Genomic DNA, 19,598 nt, shown 5'->3' on the forward strand with positions numbered 1-19,598 from the left:
ATGTTATTTGCCATCAGTCTGTATCTGCGGTTTGAGGTAAACATCCAGGACAAATTTCCTCGTGTGGGACTAAGAGTAAACCTTGTGTATCCCCTCTCCAAATTTAGCTTATAAATACAGCAATATTTTAACGTCTAAATAAAGCACCAGCACAAAGTGGAAAAAAAAAACCTAAAACATCAGTAGCTGTACTTATGTGTATTTATGACTACTCACCTGTCTAATTCTGACTGACAAATGCAAATATTGAGGCTTTGAAATTAAGGGTTTACTATCCTGTTTTTACAGGAAACTATATGGATGTAAATAGTTTAATATGAATTTCAACAAATCTTCTTTGCTTTGGCATTATTTCTAGATATTTGTTCTATGGTTAAAGATACATTTTTATGTACATTTAAAGTCCTCTTTTTTTTGTCACATATATAAAATATGTCAGACTTCAACACAAGATTCAATTACTACATTTAGGAAGTTACAAGTGGTCAACAAAGAAAACTATGGCTAAAATGCAAATCTCAGGTGGTATAATGTGCTTACAGACAATATCTAAATTAAAAACAAAGGATTAATTCACATAAAAACTAATAATAAACTACAAATTGAGTATAATCCAGTATTTTGATTGAAGTACAGATATAGTCAGACCCTGGTTTTCATTTCTCACTAATACGTTACATACACGATATACACACACAATGATGCCCATTGTCACAGCTGGTAAACATTACTAGTTGCTTGTTATTAATAATCATAATTAATTAAAACCTAAAAAGAAAATGCACAAACTTTGTGTGAAAAACAAGCTACACTGAATGATTCTGTCGCTTTTTCATTGTCAACTCAGTGACTACAAGGAATCCAGGCCCTGCATTTGCAAAACAACCCGAGATCATCAGGCCTGTACCTCTGACAGATGCTGAATTTGAGAAAGAAACTGTGATATATCACAGTAAATTAATGAAATAGTTTATTTAATATTTTTAGAATCTTGTTGTGGGTCTATTTGAATTAACCGTTTTGTTTTTTGCCTCAGTTTTAATTGGCCGGTTTTTTTTAATATATATATACTTTTAGTATTAAGTCATGTACAGCATTAAGTTTCAGTTGTGTCTGCTTTAAAGTGCTTAATAAATAAAGTTTATAAGGCACGATATCAGTTTGACATCATGAAGCCACAAGCATCTTTATAGTTACATAATGGCAGGCATAGAAACATCACTGTACTCCTGGGACGCACCATCTGCTGTGTCTGCAAGGCACAAACATCAGATAGCAAACAGTTGGTATCTACCACATGAAATAACAGAGCGTTTAAGAAGCTCTGGGTTCTAGTAGAAAACAGAAAGCTTGTGAAAGTGCATCATCCCCTTCTGCTCTCAGCACTAACAGATTCTGAAAAGCTTGAAGACCTTTGTGTACTGGTTTATTAGAGCTGTCTGAATGGAAAGCCACTGTGCTAAAACAGGTTTTCATTTACAGAATGTATGAACTGTCTGTTCCTCTTATCTTCATTTGCAACAACTGACAGTCCAAAGACATTCAATTAAACTACCTGATAACGTCAGAGTTTCACACATCTTAAATATTGCTAATGTGGCTTGTTCAAGTCATTCTTTGGCTTATAGCATCAGCGGGATATAGGGTTTTAAAATAAAATTTTTATTGTACTGATGTCAGGTTTCTGATGTTTTTATCTGTTTGATTTTATTTTAACATACTTTTAGTATTATGTGCAGCATTATGTTTCAGCTGTGTCTGCTTTAAAGTGCTTAACAAATAAAGTTTGTAAGGTACAACATCAGATTGACATCACGAAGCTACAAGTATCTACAGTTACATAATGGCAGGCGTAGAAGCATTATCTGTACTGAGAGCTCTAACAACTAAACCTTGACTGGTAGTTTTAAGACTTCATTTTCTGTGAATCAGTGTGAATATTTGACCATTTTTAATGATATTTCATTCCTGTTTTATATCCAAAAGACCGTGGGATGAGATTTATTTTAGTCCCTGTCAGCCGGCTGCCCCAGCACAAACCACACATGTAGACAGACTGTGAAATCAACATAAAACTGCTTCTGTCACACACCAGGTCACACTAACAAGAAAGGGGAAGAAGAACTTGATATCATGATATTGTTATAAAGGTGAATGACCCTTCGCAGATGAAAGCAACATATCTGGGTAAATTCCCTTCTTAAATTAAAGCTCTCCCTTGATTTTTAACAACCATAATCCTAAATTTTGAAATGTTGACTAATATAACAGTGTTAGATAAGACTAAGGTATTGTTTTTTTGTAGCTGTTTGATGACCGTGTGATGTTGAACATCAATAATTACTAAATGTTTTAGGTGTAGGAATGGAAGAATGTCCACTCTGCATTTGTGAAAGTGGACCCACAGGACTGAAATAAAATGACCATAGGAAAATGCCAGTTGAAGCCATTTTCACGTGATACTTATATGTTTCTTTCTAATGGTGCAAAAGCTAGTTAACTCCTTACCATATCTGGTTTAAATGTTTTCCTTGTGGCAGCATTGATTTTTACATCTTAAGTGCTGCACAGTGTTTTGGTGGTTATAATTGCTGCCTCACAGCAAGACATGTTCTTTTAAATGACTAACTTTTATGGTTGAATCCTGATTAATATTTAATTAAAAACAAGTGAAAAAATTTTGTTTCACCTTTGAACACCAGTGTCTCATGGCCTGTCTTTTCAGACACAGCGTACAAATGAGCTGAAGTCAGCAGGCTGGATGTCCGGACGCACTGAAGGCTCAAGAATAAACACATTGTTTTGACTAGTGAAGTGGACTTTTTCTTACTCTGCAAATTCTCCTGAAGGTTTGAAATGTCATCATTTTCAGGCATTTGTTGTATTACTTGTTTAATTTAAAAAGTCCTCTTGTACTCCTGTTTTTTTTAGTTACACTAAGCAAACTTATTTGCACTCTAGATTTAATGGTTGTCAATAATTTAGACTGTACATCATGCGTCTTTGTTTCCTCCCATCAGATATTCCCTTTCAGTTACTCACATGCATCTTACATTTTCTTATTTTTATTTTGGTAATTATCAGCTCTTTTCTTGTTTCTTTCAGATTTTCTGCTAATATCAGGTAGTCAGAACAACTGGAATTTAGTGCTGCTTTGCAGAGACATGGTTTGACTCTAAATTAACCAATTAAGCTGTTTGTGTGCTAATTTCTTAACAACATCCACCTCTCCACTAACAGGAGGTCTTGCTTAAGTTCAAGTTATTCAAAACCAAAGTCACGTATCCAGAGAGTTTAGTGGATCTCAGTGTTGCTCTATAGATCTGCATCTCTAAATTTGTAGCTCTCACAACAAACAACATCAGTTCAGTCTCGTCGTAATTTTAGCATATTGAATACATTGTTTAGGGTTAACCTCTTCATTACCGCTGGATGGTGATGTATCACTGGTTACTCAGTGGTAATAAAGAGGTTAATACTGCTAGATTAATTCCACTGCGTTCCTAAGCTCCTGTAGGAATTTCCAAGGCAGATTCCTACTTCTTATTTATGCAATACTACCTGAAGGGCTGGAGATCAAACAAATAATATCCCCAACTAGTCTTCAGCTATGTACCCTGCTTACAAAGATGTCTCCACTTCCTTTCTACTGCAGGAGACATGTTTAAAGTTGCTGCAATGCTATAATGAGGAACATACTTATGAATTAGTTCACGATTTGTATAGGCTGATTTTGGCAGATTGCTGAACTTCTCTGCATTTTCCCCTCATTTCTGGCTCTCTAAGGTGTTTTGTTTCTTACCCAATCAGGTTACGGACTAATTAACGTAAATTGTTGCTCCTCCTCCTCCAAGTCCTTATTTGTACCACTTTTTGCCACCCATTTGTTGCTGGGTCACCCCTTTAAAAAGATATGATGCTGCCATTGTAATGGTTATAAAATAGCTGTTGTTAAAACACAAAGCAAATAAATATTAGATGGTAAAACTATTTGCTGAAAAAATAACTCCTTTTCTTTTATCCACAATTGGACCTAAAAGGATAAAAAGGCACTTGATAATGAATTAGTTTAAAAAGGAAAACATATGAAGGTAAATGCACTGTGATGTACTGATCAAGTGAATGATCACTTGATCAATGATCACTTGATCAATGATCCATTACCCTGATCTTGAATTTCAAAAGTCACAAAATGATGCATCTAAACATCAACATGTCTAAAATGCTTTTATTAGAATGTTATTCTGCTTGTCTTTCAATCCAAATTAAACATGTTCCTGCATCCCGTCTGCCTCCTAATTCAACCAGCTCTTGTGTCCTCACCACTGCCAAGCCAGACAGATACTTACAAGAAAAAGCTTTATTACTGGCAGGCAGAACGAATACTCTTCTACCAATCTACCATTAATGACTCCCCATGCTTGCTTCCTTTTAAACTTTTATTTTCCATAATTTCTATAGAAAGAAGAGTTTTTTTCTTTTTACATGATTACAAAGTAAAGGCAGGGTTTTCTCAGTTATGATATGGTACAATGATGACTTTAAAATGAGGCATTGAGTGAAAATTTGAAAATATGAAAAAATGAATATAGGCTTTAGTTTTTGAAAGTATGAATCCAGACATGCAGGTATGAAATGGGACAATTTGGTTCTCACTTCCCCACAAATCTTCATACATGTGGGCTATAACCAGGCAGAATTTCAGACAGACTCGCAGGTTGACATTGCCTTAAGACAAAAAGAATTAAGTCTTTTATTGCAGATGAATGTTTCCGATTTCACAGAACAAATAATAGAAATGGTTCAGTTAGTTAGAAACCAACAGCTAATAGAAGCTTTAAAAGAAAATCTTAACAATCTAATAAGATTTAAAATATTTCAATAAAACTATTTAAGTGATAATCATTGTTAAAGTAAAAATAATATATGCAAGCATTTTATTTCATCTCATAATTTCAAAACCTGAAAATAAATAAATACAGACATTCAGGATTTTACTGCAATTTATAGTTGGTCTGTGATGACTTGCTTAGCACAGCATCTGTCCTCCTCTGGTTCATTGTTTGGTTTTCTAAATTTGGAAAAGAAGAGCAAACACAACAACATTAATATATAAAATGGTGACAATTGCATCTAGATAGATTTTTTAAAAATAAGTTTACTTGTGCTCTGTGTGGTCCTCAAGTTCAACATTGAGGGTTTCAGGCAGCAGCAGACAGAAATCACCAGCAGCAGTGGGAATGATGCCATATATTAGCATGGGAACAGTGTAATGGTACACCTCCAGGAACCTGATCAGTGGTGCGAGGATGCCCGCCACACGAGCACACATAGAGTTCAGACCCACACCGGTATGCCTGTAAGAATGCACAGTCAGGACTGAACTGGTTTGGGTGACGCTTAATATTAAAACCTGTAAATTACAGCATGACTGTTAAGTAAAAATACATTAAATTCATATCATATTTACTGTTTTGACTTTACTGCAGAATTACAGGCGACAACTAAATATTTTCATAATGCAATGTGTTTCTAAATCAGGAACACATGCTGAAAACTCACCTATTACATCACTGTGTTGCCCACAAGAGAAGTAGCAACATATACATATAAAGATGCTATTTAAAATGGATTTTATGTTTACAAGGAGGACATAAAAGAGATCCATTACCTTAAAATGGTTGGATATAACTCTGCTGTGTATACATAAGCTGTACTAAAAGCAGCTGTCGCAGCAAATTTCTCCAGTACAGCTATGATTGTCACCACTACAGATAGATCTGAAAGGTAATGACACCAAAAACAAATTGACAAAATGGAATAGTGTCGCCGTAACTTTTCAAAATGAACTTAAATAAATAAAAACATGTTCAATATTTGGAAATATACCTTTTGGAACTGCAAGGACTAATAGACATGAAGCCCCACCAAAGAAAAGAAAACAGGCTTCACATTTTCTCCTTCCAAAGCGTTGAATCAGACTCTAGCTGCTTATGTTTGGTAGATATTTAAGCCAAAGCTGCCAACATTCAGGCTGAGTCCATAGAACAGAATGCTTGCAGCAAACCTAGAATCAGAGGTAGCGTTTAGTTATATATACATATGTGAAGTCATAAAAGACAAGCTTGTGAACATTTTCTTAGCTCAAGTTGACACACCAGTTAAAGCCCATTATTGCAGTGTGCTTTCTCAAGTATGGTATTCGGAAGATGTCTATCATGTTCCCTCTGTCTGGTGTGCTCTCCATTTTAACCTGAACAAGCAAAAGACAAGTTGCAAAACAAGGTGTCACGCTGCTGTGAAAAACAAGGTACAAACATTTTTAACCTCTGGATTTCAACTACGGGGATACAATAAAAAATGTGTTGATAGTAGTAAGTAGTTAGATGCTTTATACGTGAATAACTGATTAATTATTAATCTAAATGGGACAGGATTTAAAAATCTGTATGCTAATAATCCACAGATACCATAAATGATACTGTGTGATACTATATGTGTGATACTGTACATGTAACTTAAACCAAAACACACAGAGGCCATAAATAAAACATAAAGAAAAAGTTACATACATAGACTGACAGATCTATGAGATCAGTATATAAGGTGTACCATGTCCTTTTGATTTTGAAACAAATTAGAAACAAAGTCAGCTGAAAACAAATATCAGTCACTGTTTCCAAAAGGATTAGAAGGTAAACAGACACGTTTTGTTTGTCACTGGATTTACATGTAAATTTACATGTACAGTACACGCTTCTGCAATTTGGCTCAGTAAGGACACAGCGTAATATGTTATTTACTTATTTGCATTAATTAATTTTGTGCTTAAAACTGAAAGAAAGGGCACTTCATTGTTTGCATGACTGGTTTGTAGAATTTTTCACCTCCATCAAATCTTTGGGGACTTCAGTTCCATTGACTCTGGTGGCCCGTTTGAGCTCCTTTCGAGCTTCTTCCATCCTGCCCTGCGTCACGAGCCAGCGTGCTGACTCTGGGAGAAACCTGTTAAAACAAGTTCAGTCACGACCTTTCCAGCAGAGTTTTGGGGAGGAAGCATCAGGAAAAGAGCCAGAAATGGAGTGGCCAGGCTGTGGCCATCAGGGTGGCGTAGAAAAGCTTGTTTCTTGTTTTAAAAATTAGCTGGACTTATTTCTAATCTTACACTCACTGAATTACTGATTAAAGTCATGAGAGGTATGAAAACTGAAATTGCATGAGCGAATTTATTTACTCATTTATTAATTTATTAATTATCTATTTTATTGTATGGTTGATCTTCATGTTATCTGTAATCCAGCTCATTAAATACAGTTTTCTTTACATTCTGTTAAATTAAATTTATGTCTAATGTCCATCAGGCCTATTCACAGTGTGAAACTGAGGGCTGGGAAGTTTTTCTTTTCATCCATCAACATTGTTTCTGTTTTTATGGTCCTTTAATTTCTTATTCTATCGTTAAATCATGCTTTCCTTGCATAAAGTGTGATTTAATAATACAAAAGATTTTTCTAGCTGCAACTCCTGTTCTAAGTTGGCCTACATGAATAATTTCTTATCAGTTGCCTGAGATTACCAGGTTTAGGTAGGTTGTGGTCATGGTCAACCCTAGCCACCCCTTTACTGCAGTCCTAAATAACCCATGGAAAATGTGTCACTATTATTTCATAACAGTGTCTACTTACCAGTACATGGCCGCCAGAACAACAACCAGAGGACTGAAAAGCACCAGTTGTAGGATCCTCCAGTTTTTAAATAAATAGGCAATGCCAGATAACAGAATTTGTCCAAGTGAAAAGAAAACTATGATGGATATGGTGCAAAAAGCAGACTTTGACGGATCAGTCCATTCCACCCCTGCAACACAGGACAGGATTAGTGTTTAGTTTCATAGCAGCTGATTACACATTCTTCAGTCTGAGACATGAAAAAGAAAATGTTATATGAACTGAAAAATTGGATTGAATATGTTTAAGTAGTTTTTATTTTAAATTTTGGGCTTTTGAAAATTAGCTCCCTTTCTATTCACTTAATTTTTTAGTATCTAAATTTTTGTTGCAAAAATGATATTCAAACTTTGCCACACAACAGTAAGAAATAAAGAAAAAGAAAAAAATTATAATAAATACGGAATGATTATAGATTAATATTCAATACTTCTGGCAGACAAAAAGAAAAGAAAAGAAAAAAAAATCAACAAAAAAACAAGGAGAATTGTCATACCCATCACAGATGTGGTCATTATGATAGTATTTGAAAACCCACTTAAGAATTTGAGAACCATATAAACATAAATGTTTGGTGAAAAGGCAGTGGTCACAGCAAACAACATCTGGAGCAGAACTGACAGCAGGATTGCAAACCGCCGGCCAAACCTAGAAAGAGGACAGTTTCAGATTAAATGCATTTAATATTGTAGAAACATTGCATTTATATCCCAGTTGATTTTTCTCGGTATGTACTTTATGAACAGAGTTTGAATCCTCAGTAAACCAGTATTATTTGTTCTGTTTGTAAAGTCAGACCCAATGGTGAAGCATGTTGTTTTGAGGTGAAATGTGAGAAAAACACACAAGAGAAAAAAACGCAGAAAGGTGGGTGTATTATTACCGATCAGAAATGGGCCCAAACACCAAACATCCAACCAGAAGACCTGCCATGAAGATCGACTGGGACACCTCAGTCAAACCACGATTGTTACAAACCAGGACAAACTGTAAACAAAAACAGTCGACATGGAAGAAGGGACATAAACATGTTTACTGTAACAAAAGCACAGAACATTTCACAAAAATCCTTTTTCTTTTTTTTTTTTTTTTTACCTCTGTCACAATGCTGGAAACACCAGGCCCAGTCCCAAAGTCCCAGCCACTGATGCATCCTGTTGTACTGTTAATGCCATACTCTTCAATGGTCTCCAAATCCAGGTCCACAGGTGTGAACATTTCACAGTTTTCAAACTTTCCATCAACATCCACCGGGATGGTGAGATTTCTTTGCCTCTCATCTGTCAGGTTTGGTTCAATCTCCAAGATCCAGTCAGTGTTACAGTTGTGAGGGAAGCTCATGCCGGTAAACACCTGGCCGAGGATATCAAAAGCTATCAATATGCTGGGAATGCATAATGCAAGCAGTAACCGCTTCTGAAACAAACCAAACTCGCCAATCTCCCTCAGAATCTGCCCAAAGTTGCTCATTTTTAGATGTGTCCGAACTTGCAGAGGCTTGCCATTAATATGTGTGAGAGAAAACACCCAAAATAGATCCCTGTAATTTATCTGAGTAATTAATATTTAACCAAGCATAATTCAGTTAGCTATTGTATTTGCCTTAATCTTTTAGTAGGAAACCACAGCTATAACCATTGTTGTACCAATGATAAAATATATCAGCCCAGTTCATAAAATAGCAATAATATTTTTTCAATCCGATTACAGTTTAAAATAAGCACAGAGGAAATGATAAAAAAGACAAATTAATCACTTATTTTCATATTTGATTCCAATACAGTAAAAACTAATGTACCATTTTCAAAACCCACCTAACTTAGTTTTGTGCATACACTATTAAGTAGAGGTAGAAACTGAAGTGCTTCCAGGCGCAAAACTTGGAAACGAACAAGGACAAAGTAAAACAAGATGTAAGATTTAAAGATTAACAGCTTTGATAAACGTGATTTACAGTAAGATGTAAAGATTAAAACAGCTGTGAAAGCAGAATGTTACATAAACAATAAGGCTTTTTCAAGTTTTCAAAGACATGGAAAAGATCTTGCTCCTGAATCCACCAAAAAACACTGTATTCTCCTGTTTATCTCAGTCAGTATCAACCTTACTTGAGATGCGTCCCACTATAACTCGTCCCACAATTTGTCTCAGGACAGGTTCCAGCCAGATCAATCAAAAGAAAATCAACGAGAAGGTGTATTGTTAACAACTCTCTGTACCTATTTTTTTTTTTTTTTTTCCAAAATGAGCACGAGGAAAGGTCGCCTGGAGGATATTTTCTTTTGCTGATATTTATTATTCCTTCTTTTACTTTTTGACGTCTCACTGCAGTCCCCCCCCATGATGTGTCTATATGATCTACTGCAAGAGCCGGCTCTGGGTTTGTTCATCATAGAAGTTATTTTAGATTCAATGTGAATTTTACTTTGAGCTCCTGTGGCTAAATGAAGGTAAATGGGATCTCACTTTGTGTGTCCAGTCAGTGCTGTGGCTGCAGGACTCTGGAACATGGAACATTTTATGTGAATCATTCGCCAAGATACAATGTAATCTAACTGATGTATTAAATGCTTGGAACAGTTTCACAGCATCAGCAGTAAGCTTTTCGTTCCTCAACATTATACTGAAAGCAATGGCATTGGCTTCACAGTATTACTGTAGGTGCTTGACTATCTAATATATTCGGAGACAAACAATGTCTTTTGTTTGGGGGTGAATTCAAAGGATAAAAACAACTAAAAGAGATGCCATTTGGGCCCCTGTTTCTCCAAGACAAGCCTTTTCCTTCAGGAGCTGATGAGTTTACTCAAGTTTATTTGATATATTTGAGTATCATCAACATGAGAGAAATTTATTGCAAATTACCTAAGAATGTTGCCTGAAATAAACATGTATGAAGAGGACAGCAGTGGTCTCAGTTCAGCACCCTGTGGAATACCACAACCAACCATATAGCAAGGACACATCACATGTACAAACTGAATCGTGTAACTTAAACCAGTCCAAAACATTTAAAAAAAAATATTATATACTCAAGTCTGCAATGAGATTTGTTTTTGTTAAATGCAACGCTGAGAAACTCTGAGAAAAGGCCCAGCAAAGAGACAAGAGATCAAAATGATGTGGTTAAGATTAAATACCATATTATATAGGACCAAAATCCTTTGTATTTTACTATTGTCATCTTAATGAAAGCCATTTTGACACTTTCTTTAAAAAATTCAAGAGAGTACATAGTTTTTAATGTGGTTCTAGATCATGTTAATATAAACAAACAGGCCATGAGGCTTCTTTTGGGTGTAACTTGGAAAAATCTTGTAATTATGGTATTGTGAGCCTCTGCAGAGGACAGAGTGTCAGAATAATGTTTATGTAGAGAAGTTCTTATCTACTTCAAAGTGTCTCTGGAAATGCAAACATCTACAAAGGACATTAACACCCTGCTGGAGATTGGCGTCACAAACCTCACTCTAGGGGTCCTACACCAAGAACTGTGATGATGATGTTCCCAGATGGGGTTGGGGGAAGGAAAAGTATATAAGGGTGTAATCCTAAATTGATTGTGGGTTCACCTTGTCCACAGGCTGGGGTCACTTGGTCTGCTTGCTTGTGTGAACTCCTTGCAGCAAGTAAAACTTTTATACCTTCTCACTGATCTGAGTGTCTGTTGTCATTGTTCATTGGGAGATTTTTCTCTAACAGTAACATACCAGGTAATAATGACTGATTGATCTGATTGAGTACAGAGATAGTGATAAGAGGAGGAACATCAAAGGATTATTTATGAAAACATGAAACAAAATTTCCTAGTGGTATAACAGAGGTAAGAAGAAGACTGGAAATCAAGAAGAAGACAATTTAAATCACATTCTTACATTATATGATAGCCAGGCTTTCAGTAGTTTGATGAAGCTCCATCATGTTATTGTTAAATAACCTAAAGAAAACTATTCAGATTAAATAAATGTATTAAAGAATATTTAACATGCATTTCATGTTCATATTTTTATGACTGTCATTTGGGTTTGGGCTCGATTTGGATCCTTTCCCAACTCCTCATCAGCTCAGTTGACATTAGTTTCACTAAAAACCATCATGAATGAAGTGCAGTGTAATATGGACAAACAAATTAAGGTCATGTGCTCTGACATACATGTTTGTATTGACTGGATTTTTTGTATGTGGACTAGTACTTAGCATTCCCAAGCCGTTTATACACACACTAAAACACAAGTGTAAACTGAGATGCAAGGTGTTCCCCAATAAACAGCATCTTATGGACACTCGTTTTGGCCACTTTAGCATCAGCAGCAGTTAACAAATATCAAGCCACCAATCCAACTTTAGTTGACATGCTATCCTCTCTAAACCCTCGAGCAAATGACTCATTTTTAAACTAACCGTGATTTAATGCAACCATAAGTATCACATGAGTATTACACGTGAGATATAGTTATGTCACTAAATTGTAAAAATCAGCTTGTAAGCACCAGTGAAATTCAACGTAAGCCTACACACCCAATTTGTTAAATGCTAAGCTGAAGACATGTTTTAAGGTTAAGTTTAGATAAAGATGAAGGCTGGGGATAAGGCAGGCTGCTGGGTCAAGTTTATGGAAGTCATGTGATTAAGCAGGAGTGTCAAGCAGTAAAATGAGTCATACAGAGCTCAAGTGTTTAAATGTTGCGAAGGCTGAATCAATTCGTAAAAGTCAGTTGAATACTTGACACTGAGTAGCTTTGTATCATTAGTTTATCAGGTTACCATTTGTTGACATCATTTGGTAACATCATTTCATTACTTTTGTTTCTTTCAGACTGAAATCTTCTTGGCTGAAAGGTTGACCTAATGTGGCTCCATAATCATTTTGATGTAAAAATGGACTTATCTTGGCAAAATAGTTTTCATTGTAATCTTTTTTTTTCTTTTATAAAAATGATCAGAAATTGGGTTTATACAATAAATTTATTGTGGATTTACCTTATAGAGTCTTGGCATGATCTTTAAATTTTCATACTTGATTGTAAGTCACCTGGATGGGATGTAAAATGACTAGAAAACCTCTATAATTTACCAAAATAGTTAGTTACACACTATGATTTTGTATGGAATTCATGGTAATATAAATCATGGCACTTTGGTAGGTTTTCAATCCAACGAGGTAAAAATCTCTGTATTAACTAATGTAACATTAATATGTCCGGTTTATAAATGTAATTAGTCTCTTTTTACCTTCAGATTTCACATTGTACTGACAGTTTGGGTTGTATTGACATATCCTACAAATGACCAAAAGATCTCATTCAGACAAAAAAAGACCCATAAATGAAATGTCAAAAATCTCTTTTATTTTTTATTATTATCTTGATGACATGTGTATGAATGTGAAGGGGGAAAAAAGGAAATTTAAGTTATTTGCTTATTTAAAGTGGTGATAATATGAGCCAAATGAAATGATACATACATCTTGTCACTTGCTGCTGTTTGGTGAGGCTTTCTTTCAGTGTATAGTTTATAGGGGAAAAAAACACATTGGCTGATATCTAACATAAAACAAGGAAGACCATTTACAGTATCAATGTATAACAGAATTAAAGGACAAAACAAACAAAATGAAAAACAAACAAACAGCATTTCTGGTGGTATCTCATCACTTTACTAAAAACAACTTTGTTTTCATTTTTCTTACAATAAGGCATTCATATTTACTTTCTAAATGTCCACATAGATTGAAGCTGCCATATTTGTGCCACTATTTTCACTGTGGTGTTTCTGAATGGACAAACAACCCTCTGAGCTCTAAAACTGCATTTCAAGCGTTGTTTGATAGGTGTGTTTGGGATATGTGCTTTACAAGGCACATAGCAGAACACAGTACACAATGCTTAGGTTTTTACCTGCAGTGCTGTCATCATGTCATCACCACGCCTGAAGATTTCGGCCCCTGAAAAATCTTTTTGTCACTGACAACTACTGTCCCTTCACAACTGTGCTTGGCCTTTGGAGACATTTCTATGTCTATCTTTATTACTAGATTTCAGTCATTCCTCCACACTGTGCCTTTAAACAGAGTGCACAGCAAATTCACAGCTCATACAGAATTTTATACAGACAGATTCCATGTTTCATAACGGCATACAACTTTTGTAGGAGTGGCAAAAATGTAAAATATAACAGAAAAGCTAAACATAAAATGTGATGTGATACATACAGATGATAAAACTTTGCTGCATACAAATGGCAGTAACTGGTGCATGTGACGAAGCACAATAGTAAATGTAATCACATTTTTGTACTCTTTTCTGGTGTGCTTTCCAGAGCGGACGATCCCTTCTCAGCAGTTTCTTCTGTAGGCTTTCTGAAATTGTGAACAAGACAAAAAGTTTTACATTTCCTTTGTTTTCGTTTTGCTTTCTCTGCACAAAATGACTCGAAAACTCACATAATTTCTGCTAGGTCTTGAAGTTCAGCATTACGAGTTTCAGGCAGTAGAATACAAAGACCCCCGGCGATGATGGGGACAGTGCCGTAGATCACCATGGGGATGGAGTGATGGTAAACATCTAGGAGTCGGATCAGAGGCGCAAGGATTCCCGCCACACGGGCACACATGGAGTTCAGACCTACACCATTCTGCCTGCCAGCAGAGAAAAGAAACCTTCAGCTATTTCACTGCATGTAACTGGGGAGAATACCCTCTCACAGAAAGCAATTCAACACTCATGTAAATTCATGTTAATGAATAAGACATCTGCATCAAATGCTGTTTAGCAAAATGTTATTATTATGTAGTTTAATAGAAAGTATATTTCTGTGCATATAAAATAAAGTGTGATTAATAGTTTTTACAGGGTGGGTTCTAAAGGCTCAGTTTTTAGTAATTTTTTTATATTTAACCTGAACAAAGTGGTTTGAAATTAGAAAAACTTTGATGAAAAAGGGGTAGAAAACACTAAAGGAAACAACGATGGATTCCAATAATGACATTTTAAGTTAAGTTAATCACCCTCCAAACCCTTGTAATATCCCTATGTAGACTTAGTGAAATATTAAATGGGATGCGTCATTCTAAATGTGACAACATTGCAAACATGTTACTCTGCAGAGGACTAATTGTGCACCATAAAAATAGAAACTTGGATAAGAATGAATAGATTTGATTTACAGGACTGTTTGATCTTCTGCTGTGAGACTATGTTGGAAACTATGCTATCTGTTGACATTTTACATAAACCTTTTTTTTTAGTACTCTCGTGTCTTACCTGATAATGGTGGGGTACAATTCTGCAGTATAAACATAGACTGTGGCAAAGCTTGCAGTGGCAGCAAATTTACCCAGTACTGCTATGACTGTCACCACAATGGGAAGCTCTAAGAAACAAAGCAAAATGCATATTTCTCAGTCAAACTTGGAAAAAAAAAAGAAGTGCTACAGTATTTTTAGGTTTCCTGTTATCAAGCAAAGAAAACAAAATTATATCCTCATGTTAGATGAAAGAGAATAAATCACCTCTTGGTATAACCAGGATCCCGAGACAAGTGAAACCTCCAAACAACAGCACCCCTCCTTGACAAACTTTTCTTCCAAAGTGTTGGAGGAGAGGCAAAATGCCCAGCCGTGCTGGAAATTCGACTGCGCCAAAGATGAACTGCGTGAGGTAAATATCCAGCCCAAAGTTGCCAACATTGAGGCTCAGTCCATAATACATCAGACTCGTCGCAAACCTGTTGAGCGGATGCAAAATCTTCATTCAAACCACACATAATGGTGTATGTGTGGCAGCAGCTTATGAAGGAAATGAATGCTCACCAGACCGAGCTCATTATTATTGCACGTTTTCTCAGGTATGACAGTCTGAAAATGTCCAGCATGGTTCCTTTGTTGGTTGTTCCCTCCATTTCCAGCTAAAGAATTCAAGGGTGTCGTTAATAAGTGATGGTCCTCTACTGTCTGTGATTTAGTTGTGTTTGATGCAACTCACTTTTTCTAGTAGTTCTTCTGGTACATCTCTCTTGTTCACTTTAGCTGCTCTCCTCACTGCTTTTATGGCCTCCTTCTTCCTTCCCTGAGTAATAAGCCAGCGAGCTGACTCTGGAAGAATCCTAGTTGACAGATAACCCTAAAATCACAAAACTGTAATATACATGTTGCATTTATTTTTTCTGGGGCAATGATTTTGGTATCAAGCATCTGATGTGGCCAGAGTGGCTGCCTACCAGTAAAATATTCCCAGAACAAGGACAAGAGGACTGAAGAGCACCAGCTGCAGGATCCGCCAGTTGCGGATCAAATATGCAACACCAGACAATATCATCAGCCCAAGTGGATAAAAAGCATGGCAGATAATGGTGCAGAGAGCAAACTTTGAGGAATCACTCCATTCTCCACCTTGAACAGCAAAAGCACAAAAAGAAAGTTTTTATTTACTTTAAATGTCATACAAGATAGATTTGACAAAAAAATTTAAAGCTGATTTCTATTACGTCTCCATATCTGCTTAATATAATTCCTGTTTTCTTAATGCAAGGATAGAGTGCATGCTGTGGCTTGTGATGGCAACAAGTTCAGCTGTGAACACTGTACCTACCTATAACAAATGCATTGGCAATAATACCAGAAATGGAGATGCCACAAAAAAATTTGAGAGTGATGTAAACGTAGACATTGGGTGAGAAAGCAGTTCCAACACCGAACACCAGCAGGACAAGGAGTGAAAGCAGGACCACGAAGCGTCGACCGAGCCTGCAGTTACAGACAGAAATGTTGATATTTAAAATTATATATATATATATATATATATATATATATATATATATATATATATATATATATATATATAGTCATAATGAATGACTTCATTCAGTTACATCAAGCTGGTTTCCTGTACCTGTCAGCCATCTGTCCCAGCACAAATGCTCCAACCAGTAACCCGGCCATGTAGATGGACTGTGATGCTTCAATAAAGCTGCTCCTGTCACACACCAGGTCAAACTGACAACAGGAAGAGGAAAGTACAAATAAAAGGCAGAAATTAATTAATAAACTTTAAGCAACACCTTTGCATGGATGCAGATTCCAAATTTTTGCACTGAATCTGCATGACCACCTTTAACCTTTAAGAAGTGAAGTCAGAGAATCTGTGTTATATAATTTGAAGGAACCAGCAGCAGCCGCTCATGCCTGGATGGAGATCTGGAATATAATTGGAAAACCAAACACAAGCTTGTGTCCACTTTTGAAAAAGGCAATTTTTTCTCTGCATATCTGCAAAAGGAGGTTTTGGCACTGGAAAAACTTGTAGAAATATTAATTGTTTGGACAAGGTAATTTTTTGCTTACAGTGTCAGATTGTGCGACTAATTCACTGAGTGCGAGAATTGTAGGTTTTTCACATAGTTGGAAATAATCACTTGTGTCTTTTTTTTACTAGCAGCAGGGAACACGGCCTGTTTTTGGCTGACTGGAGCAAAGTGATGCAAACCGGTGTGCAGAACAAGAAGTAGCTCTGTCCCTAAAAGACTGACACTATTTCAGCCTTTTACTGTATGAATGAAACACTATCAGTATGAGAGTCACTCTGTCATTCTACCATTCCCAACTTATCATATCAGGGATAAAGCTCGGAGCAGTTCAGCCAACAGTTAAACTAGAAACTGTCTGTATTTAAAGACTTCTCAATTAGTCACAAGACAGGAAGATATCAGTTGGAAAGGACACACTTTTAGAGCACACACAGGAGTCTGCATGATGGTGGTGTGAAGGTTATAAGTTGCACCTCTAGTGTTGTTTAATAACTTCAAAACTGAGCTGAGGATTTTCTGTTATGGACTTTGCATGTGTGTGTTCTCTTAGTTAGTACTCCAACTTCCTCCCTCAGTGAAAAAACATAAATGTAAGGGTACGTGGTAAATCTAAATTCAGTTAATTCAGCTTATTGTCTTGGTTGGCTGTGATGGACTGGTGGCCTGTCCTGGATGTACCTCCACCTCTTACCTAACAGCAGGGACAGGCTCCAGCCTGCATGTGATATTGATTTGGCGTTAGTAGGTATAGAAAAAAAGAAAGACCCTCATCTTCTTTTCTTTTTTTTTTTCTTTAACACCTGAAAATAAATATTATTTGGAAGAGTTTCTGTTTGTTTATTTACACAACATGACTGGAGCCAATCTCTTCCAACTGTGAAGCAATTCTCTCTGTAATCCCATCAAACCAGTTTAAGGAGCATGATAGCTGCAGCTACTTTGTAACTTAATCACATGCCTTTCTGCTGACCGTTGATGTAATGCCAGCACATCTGTCTGGCTGTGATGAAGTCAGACATATGGAGTAATGAGGTTCAGCTTGAAAAAAACACTATGATACTATAACTGGTCATTCTATATCATCTTACCTCAGTAACAATGCTGGAGGCGCCTTTGGATGTCTCAAAATCTGATCCGTTTGTACATTTTGTTGTGAGGTTAAGTCCATACTTTTCTATTGTTTCCAGACTCAGATCCACAGGCTTGAACATTATACAGCTTTCAAACCTTCCCTTGCTGTTTACAGGAATGGTGAGATTCATTTTTCTTTCATCTGTCAGGTTTGGTCCTTGCACCAAGATCCAGTCAGTGTTACAGTGGTTAGGGAAGTTCATGCCGGTGAACACCTGGCCGATCACATCGAAAGCCGTAAAAATGCTGGTGGTACATAATGCAAGCAGTAAGCGTTTCTGAAACAAACCAAACTCTCCAATCTCCTTCAGGATCTGCCCAAAGTTGCTCATATTCCTGGCTGACTGTTGTCAGAGTGAAGCGTGAAACACAGAGATGTGGGTTTAAGCAAACCTCAGCAGTTTACAGTCATCTCTCCAAGTTAATGTTTAATCTGTGAATCGCTGACCTTTTATGACACGTAGAATTACTAACAAACTACCGTTAATTACAATGTTAGACATGACTCATCAGGATCCTTCAAAAATAACTAAACTCATTGTCTTTTACTGATACTGTCAGTAAGAGTCATGAGAAAACAATTTCTTCTGTTCTTCTTTTGATGAGTTTAGAATTAAGATTTCAAACATTGTAAAGACATTTTATCAGGCTCTTATCAGCTGCTGTTTTCTCTTCACAGCTGACCTTCTCTGACATAACACAAACGTGCGATGAGAAACCCTTACAATTACCCAACAAAGCAAAACACCAGATTTTCCCAGCCCTACAAAAGTCATTCAAACTATCCTCAACTGTTTCCGCATTCGCAGATCAACCACATCTCCTTCTAACAGCTTACTGCTCTGCAACATTTTAAACAACGAAACATTAATCTAAAATGAAATCATTTTTACTATTTATGGGTATTTTATGTAAATAATTCTTTCTTTTCCTTCTAAGTCATTCAAATGCCACACATAGGCTTCCCGTCACATTGCAGACGTCATACTGAGTTGTTTCTGAACAGTCACATTGCAAGTTAATCTGGATGTTTGTTTAAACTTTCACATTGCTCACTGTGTAGCTTCCAGTGTTCAAATCTGAGACCACATTTTGCTTTTCACAGAGCAAACAGCTAACCATGCACGTTTGATGGGTAAGGGCATTGACCAGAGGGTCTCCTGAAGAGGCGTATGGGATACAGTGCAGTATAAACGTGTTTTCTATGTTTGATCAATACCACTGAGTAAGTCAGGACCCCCTTCCCCCATAGAGATAGGCTGTCGATTGAAATACCTTGAACAGATTATTGGATTAGTGGTTGTTTTGAGCGGGCATAGGCGACACAAACACAAGTCAAAATGGCTGGAAATTACATATGAGTTGTGTTTTAAGAAAATGAGGATGACAAACTTGAAGGGACAAAGAACAAAGGAACAAATCCAATTTGAAACAGTG

At 36.4% G+C, this 19,598-nt stretch overlaps 2 protein-coding genes across 2 annotated transcripts; both read right to left on the reverse strand.

Annotated features, from left to right (window-relative positions):
• Positions 1-5,158: 5,158 nt before the first annotated feature.
• LOC306770926 (solute carrier family 22 member 13-like) lies at positions 5,159-9,197 on the reverse strand (the record flags this gene model as incomplete). Its single annotated transcript, XM_079259946.1, has 9 exons — positions 5,159-5,357; positions 5,672-5,780; positions 5,890-5,960; positions 6,159-6,253; positions 6,888-7,005; positions 7,686-7,857; positions 8,266-8,375; positions 8,611-8,714; positions 8,823-9,197. The coding sequence occupies 9 exons, from the start codon at positions 9,195-9,197 to the stop codon at positions 5,159-5,161; spliced, it is 1,353 nt and encodes a 450-aa protein (XP_079116072.1).
• A 4,567-nt stretch (positions 9,198-13,764) lies between these two features.
• LOC306770927 (solute carrier family 22 member 13-like) lies at positions 13,765-18,493 on the reverse strand (the record flags this gene model as incomplete). The annotated part of the gene is made up of 11 exons (XM_079259947.1): positions 13,765-13,787; positions 14,024-14,085; positions 14,170-14,364; positions 14,990-15,098; positions 15,238-15,452; positions 15,538-15,632; positions 15,710-15,830; positions 15,945-16,116; positions 16,316-16,470; positions 16,616-16,719; positions 18,119-18,493. 11 exons carry the CDS (start codon positions 18,491-18,493, stop codon positions 13,765-13,767), a joined length of 1,626 nt encoding a protein of 541 aa, XP_079116073.1.
• Positions 18,494-19,598: the final 1,105 nt, after the last annotated feature.

Source organism: Telmatherina bonti (genome assembly GCF_933228915.1).
Source record: "Telmatherina bonti genome assembly, chromosome: 20".
Classification (NCBI taxonomy): domain Eukaryota; kingdom Metazoa; phylum Chordata; class Actinopteri; order Atheriniformes; family Telmatherinidae; genus Telmatherina; species Telmatherina bonti.